Source organism: Helobdella robusta (assembly GCF_000326865.2).
Source record: "Helobdella robusta unplaced genomic scaffold HELROscaffold_8, whole genome shotgun sequence".
Classification (NCBI taxonomy): domain Eukaryota; kingdom Metazoa; phylum Annelida; class Clitellata; order Rhynchobdellida; family Glossiphoniidae; genus Helobdella; species Helobdella robusta.
The window spans coordinates 2,447,480-2,454,464 of NW_008705459.1; the positions used below are offsets into that span (position 1 = coordinate 2,447,480).

General features: G+C 34.3%; 1 protein-coding gene across 1 annotated transcript; it reads right to left on the reverse strand.

Annotated features, from left to right (window-relative positions):
• Positions 1 to 6,004: 6,004 nt before the first annotated feature.
• On the reverse strand, positions 6,005 to 6,563 carry HELRODRAFT_165559 (hypothetical protein; the record flags this gene model as incomplete). The annotated part of the gene is made up of 2 exons (XM_009032114.1): positions 6,005 to 6,393; positions 6,470 to 6,563. 2 exons carry the CDS (start codon positions 6,561 to 6,563, stop codon positions 6,005 to 6,007), a joined length of 483 nt encoding a protein of 160 aa, XP_009030362.1.
• Between the last annotated feature and the right edge of the window lie 422 nt (positions 6,564 to 6,985).

Consider the following 6,985-nt stretch of genomic DNA (forward strand, 5'->3'; position numbering starts at 1 on the left):
GCTTTTGTTGTTGTTGTTGTAGTTGTTGTTGTTCATATTTGCATGTGCTGTAGTACGTATATTCTGCTTATTGCTGTTGAAATTTTGCTGTCTTGTTGTTCACGCAATGTTTTAAACGTGATATTGTCGTTGTTGTGTGTTGTTTTTTTGTGTTGTAAAGTTGTTATATGAGAATATTATGCTATTTTGCTTCTTGTGGCAATGATGTTTTACGTGCGGTGTGTTTTGAGTAGATAATATTGTTAGAGTATGTGTTATTGTTGTTTTGAATGGTGATGAATGTTTAGATATATGTATATGTTTGTGTTGTTTTTGTTGTTTATAAATAGGTTGTTGTTGTTTAGTTTGTGTGATTTTTATGTGAGGATATACTTCTTACTCCTAAAAGATACACGTGAATGTGACTTGTTAAGTTATGTTCCAGTGTTCATGCAAATGTGTTTGCTCCTAAGAAGTTTTGCTAACAAGGCAGTCCAGGAAGAAGAGTTAAAAGAAGAGAGAGAGAAAGAGTAGCATACTAATGATGACAAAAAAAGTTCAGCGGTCCTCCTCCGACTTTCAAATTTACTTCAAGTTGAAAAGTTTTCTAATTTAAATGCATGCACACTCTTCTAACTTGCAACAAATAGTCAAAAAAATTTGGCAAAAAGTTTTTTTTTTTGCCGGCAAGTGCGATAAAACAAAAAAGATGCAGCGATACAACTCCTACGCTGGGCCAACAACAGACCTAACATTCGGTTAAACAATCACACAAACACATTGACATTAACGAACAGAACAACAAACACAAAAACAGACTCACAGAAACGAACAAGCATACAGACAGAGAGAGAGAGAGAGAGAGAGAGAGAGAGAGAGAGAGAGAGAGAGAGAGAGAGAGAGAGAGAAAGAGAGAGACAAACTTTAGAGAAGACATCATACATCTTGTTTAGCCAGGGGCGTGTTTGTATGGCCACTCTATGCAGAAAGCGATATAATAACGTTTAATGTGCGGTACACATACCATACCATACGCATGTATGTGTGTGTGTACGTGCGTATGTGTGTACGTGTGTATGTGGATGTGTGCGAGTGTGTGTAAATAGTTTGAATGTGTTTTTGCATGTACACGTGCTCGTTTAAGCCTTAGTTTTGAAATTTTGTATATGTGTGTGCTTCAATAATGATACTTTATATGAAAACTTTTTGAACATAACAGAATGATTAGATGATGATAATGATGATGATAATGGTGATGATATTGATGACAATAATGATTATGATGACGACAGTGACGTCATTTCAAAATGAAGACAATGGGGACGATGATAACTGAGACGAAACTGTTGACGACGATGATGATACTGATGATACTAACTTGCAGATATCCATGACGATGACAACGACGATGATGATGGCAATGATGAATGATGTTTAACTTTTTGTTAACAAGCAAATGCGAACAACGAACATTGCAAAAATATCAAGTGCTGTCTGTCTGTCTGTATGTATGTTTGTCTGTGTATGTATTGATTGATATGTCCACATGTGTCTGCAAAATAACGTATTTAGCTATGTTTATTTGTCTGAGTATGTGTGTGTGTGTGTGTGTGTTGTGTGTGTGTGTGTGTGAGTGTTGTGTGTGTGTGTGTGAGTGTTTGTGTGTATTTATCGCTGTGCGTATAATTGTATATTAGGGTATATATAATACAGACATTATAAACATTATTTATATTGTACAAACACAAACATTATTTATATTGTACAAACATTAAAAACATTATTCATATAAGCGCATGTAGAGGTAGAAGAACAACGTGTGTGTATAAATAAATTTTATTTTTATTCATTTATTTGTTCGTTTGTTTCTATATTCTTACGATGGCTATATTCTTAAAATCGTGTTAAGTTGAATTGCTACAAAGGTCCCAAAAATGTGGCCAAAATTAAATGGTTGTGTAAGAGGCCGGCACAGGTAGGTAGCATTTAGTCCCTTGGGAAGTCAGTGGTGACTGAATGGCTGGTTGGATGATTGACTGGATGGTTGTTAGGGTTTCCCGTGACATCTATAAATAGAAAATTCTTAAATACTAGAAGTTAGAGAAGAATGAATGACAGATGGATAGAAGGTTTGCTGGATGAATATGTGAATGAATGAGTGAATGAATTGAAGTATGAATGCATTAATGTTAGTAAAATACATACTTCTTGTATGTAATGGATGTAATAGTGAATTAATGGATGAATGAATGAGCGAGTAGGCATTTTTCGATAAGGTAACGTTGAAATATAAAATTACACAAACCCACCCACACACACACACACACACGCAATATATAAACAGAACAGTTTGCGTTAATGACATTAGTTAAAGATATGGTCTGAGGAAATGAGCATAATAGGTAATGTTATAACACTAGAGCCTTGTTACGTAATGATATGACGATCTGTATTGTGTTTTATTTTCCTGCTCTAACATTCTCCGTGTGACAATTTTATGAAACGTTATGCAATGTTGTTGTGCACGTTGTTGAGTAGAGGCGTAGTTGTTTCAATTTCATGGCCGTCTTGTTGTTTTTTGGTTGTCGTTTATGAAGAAAAACACGTTAAATCATTCCAACTTTTTTCAAATACAAACTAATAAGAATTGACAAGTCAAAAATATTTTTTCGATACTGATACACAGCAAAACACAAACGACAAAAAAATAAAAATATAAAAAAATTTAAAATACAAACATGCAAAAATAAATAAAAACACAAATATGTATAAAAAACAAACAAACCATATACTGAAACATACAAACACACAAAAAACACACACAGACACAAAGACGCATACACACAAACATACGCGGACACAAACAAACCATAGCATAAATAGTTTTCTACTTGTTAGATTTGAGGCAAAATGCAATAGAAGGCACAAATGCGTTCTGTGCAACGCAACGCTGTTAACTTGCGTAACCAAAACGAAATTTTGCACTGATGTCATTGTCGTTTGAAGTCCTCTAAGGCCTTTTTTGCAATTTGTATGTGTGTGTGTGTGTGTGTGTGTGTGCGTGCGTGTATGTGTATGTGTTTGTATCTATGTGTCTGCTTTTTCAGCTTGCGCCTTGAATATTGTTGAGTGTATGTGTATGTCAGTATGTGTGCCTGTGCATCTGTTCGTGTAAAAGTTTGTTGATAAATTTTCTTTGTGTTCATGTACGTTATCGTCATCGTCAACTTCATACCATCATCGTCATCGTCGTCATCATCATTTTTTTCTTTTTCAATTTTTTCCTGCATTATCTCTTTTCAAGACCGTCGCCTAAGTTCACGTGACCTCCAACTTGAAGGTCAACCATTAGTCACGTGTTGTTTAGTCAGTCACGTGCTTCTCTTATTGTTTTTTTGTTGTTTAGTTTTTGTTGCTGTTTTATTACCATAGATGATGTTGGTTTTGTTTTGTATTTCAATTATTATTATTATTATTGTTTTTTAATGTTTTTTTTATTGTACTTTTTGTTGTTTGGCTTGGCTGTTGTTGTTATTTCTGTTGTTGTTGTCAATGATTGTTATTTGTTATGTTGCTTTTATGAAAAATTAAAGAGAAAAAGATTTGAATATTTAAAAAAAATAAAATATGTTAATGATTTCGAACGCAAATTACAAATTATTATACATGTGTATACATTAATGTGAGTGTCAGTATGTGTCTGTGTGTGTCTGTGTGTGTGTGTGTGTGTTTTTGCGTGTTTGTGTGTATGTGTGCGTGCGAGTGTGTATAGAGAGAAAATTTCGTTAAAACTTGCAATTACTTAAAATAATCTTTATGAATGACCTCGACTCGATTAACACCGATCAATCAGGGCTTTCAAAAGTATCTCCATCAAAAGAAAGTCACGTGTAGTACGTCTGTTAAGTCGGTTACCTTGATGATAAATCTAGGTCGGGTTGCATTAATTAATTAGTTTATTTATGTATCTAGGTCATGTTAGGTGACAGCCTTATGGGGTTTATTCTCTTTCATGTCTGGATATATGGGAGAATGAATTATTTTGAAGTTAATTTTAATGCTATCAATTGGACTCATTAGGATGAGACAAATACTAATGTAATTGAACCGTAGTATGCGGTAGATGTTTTAGAGCAGGTATAACTAATTTGTGTAATTATACTATGGCGTCATTATGAAAATTACAGACTTTAATTTTTTTTACAATTATTTTTCATCATATGCGGTGGTAGTAATGTTGTAGTAAAGATTGCTACTAACGATCCAAGATAACAGTTCAAGTATTATAAATAGTAATCAAAATTCCATATTTTGAATATAATTGTTGCTTGCCTGCTCTGTAGGCAAGATTTTGTTAAAAATTATTTTTTATCGGATGATAGGTGGCAGAACGCTTTGAATATTCCTGGTAGAGGGGGTTCTTTTATTATAACAAAACTTGTTGAAATGGTCTTAACTTTTGCGGCTACCACTGAAATAAAGACCAATTATGCATATTCATTATGCATAAAAATTTTTAATCAATTGAAAAAATGTCTGAAAGAGATTTTTGTCACCAACATTCGAAAGGTATTGATGTTTCTGAAAGCTTAAGTTTATTTTTTATGCCATCAGAGTCACCTCATGTAATTATTTCTTTTATCTTTCTGTTTCTTCTTGCTTACGCGTGTTACAATGTTGGTGAGAATATATATAAAAATTAAAAGGATGGACAATGTAAGTACTACTTGAAATGGTCAAAAGAATTATTTTATCTTCAAAATTTTCATACAATTTCATCTTAACTAAGCACTTACTCGCGTCTAACTCAATAGTTTTCCAGTATATAAAATAATGGCAATTACTTAAAAATCTTTCATGGTGCTTTGTTTACGGCCATCATTAGAAGAGGATGTTGTTTCCATTTTCCGTCTGCGGTTTACCCCAATTCGCGTCTATCAATCAGCCAATTAGGTTCTATCTTTCAATCTTCATCATTTACTATCAACACTTTTATTCCTCTTCATTTTGATAGCAAAATGATCAAATCATTGGGTAGACTAGACTGTCTTTGTAAATTATTATACATCAAGTTCTGCATTATAACATCTATTCGCTAACATTTTTTTATAGAATTTGATTGGGTAGTACTTCTGTTACATCTGACTTGTCAAATAAAACTCAGCAAAATAACAGGCGATAAATCACTTTTAGCCAGAGAGACAAACGTAAAATATTTCTTAAATTAGAAAATACAAAACTGAAAAAGAAACATACAACACTACAATACCAACAGCACATAAAGAACACAACAACGATTAGCATGACAGGATATTAGCCAAATAGAAAAATAGAGCAATTAGAAGAATCTTCAGCGGCCGGCACCGTTGAATAACGTGACGTGGGAAATAAACGTCTGGGACGAATGTTTGTGATACATGATACACATTTGGATACATATTGTGATACGTATTGTGAATTTATTTTTCGAATTTGAATACGTTTTTGGAAACACATACATATTTTGATGCACATAATATTTGGTTAGATGTATACTTTGATACTTTATGATATTTACATACAACGCACGCACACACACACACACACACACACACACACAAACATACAATACACACACACACACACGAGCGCGCGATGATGGTGAAGATGAAATTTACGAGGATAACGAAGTTGGGTATAATAATCACAATAACATCCACATAGATGGGAAGCATTAACTTAGTGATGAATATGTTATGAACATGGTGCTATTAACGACAATGATGGCATTTTTTCAAAATGGTTTTATCTTAGAGGTTTCCAAAATAATAGCAGTATAAATAAAAACTCTAAATTTTATGAAATTTAACTAAAACTTTGAAAAGTCATTACAATGAATAAATGTACCGTGTTTCCTCGAATATAAGACAGGGTCTTATATTAATTTTTTCCCAAAAATTGCCCTAGGTCTTATATTCGAGGGAGGGCTTATATTATTATGCCAATTTTTTCGACATCATTTATTTTTCCCAAATACAATAATATTTTATTCAAATACAATAAGATCATCATCTTCTGGGATATCATCATTTTCTTCCAGATCAAGACCTTGAATTCCAGCCAAGATTTCATTTGACTCCAGCTCCTTCAGTATCATAGGTCCCAATCTATCGTGTTTTGCAATGTAGCTCGCTTCAAATGGCGATGTTTTGTCCAAGTACCTTGCTTTCAGAGCCTTTGCAACACAGCTATCAGTGACTTTGCCCCATGCATTCCTTACCCAAGAGACTACCTCCTGCAGATTAGGCTTCACGAAGTTGTTATTTTTGTTCCTTGACATCCTATTCTCAATATAATCATTGATTTCAAGTCTGAGGTAATCCTTGAAAGGCTTGTTTATTGCAATGTCCAAGGTCTGGAGGTAAGCAGTCATCCCTGCTGGGATCATAACCTGATCAACCCTTCTTTCTGCCAAGAAGTTTTTCATATCCTTTGCACGATGAGTGCTTACAGAGTCCCAAATGAGGAGACCTCGTTGACTTCCTCTTAAAACAAGTGGCAGCATAAGGTCTACCCATTTTCTTATTACATTCTGCGTACTCCATGCCTTTTCTGATTCCAAGACATAAACTCCTCCCTGGCATTCAATCTTTTCTTTCTTTCCTTTGGTAGTAAGAAGTGGAGCAGCTTTCTTCCCATCCAGACGAATTGCCAAAATGCAGGTGACGCGTGCACTTTCATATCCAGTTGATGGTACATAAATTGATGAAGCTCCTCTGAAGTCGACTGTCTTTTGAGTGTCCTGACCCATGTAAACAGCAGTCTCATCCATAGCAATCATGTTGGAAAGCTGATACTTTGAAAAATCCAAACCATCCATGAAAGACTTGAACATGAAAGCTCTCTTGACAGCTTCTTTATCCTCAAGCTTGAACAGTGTTGTTGATCTTTGTAGTGAGAGTTCATACCGCTGAAGGAAGCGATCCAGCCAACATTTTGAAGCTTTGAACTCCTCAGGAGGGATGTC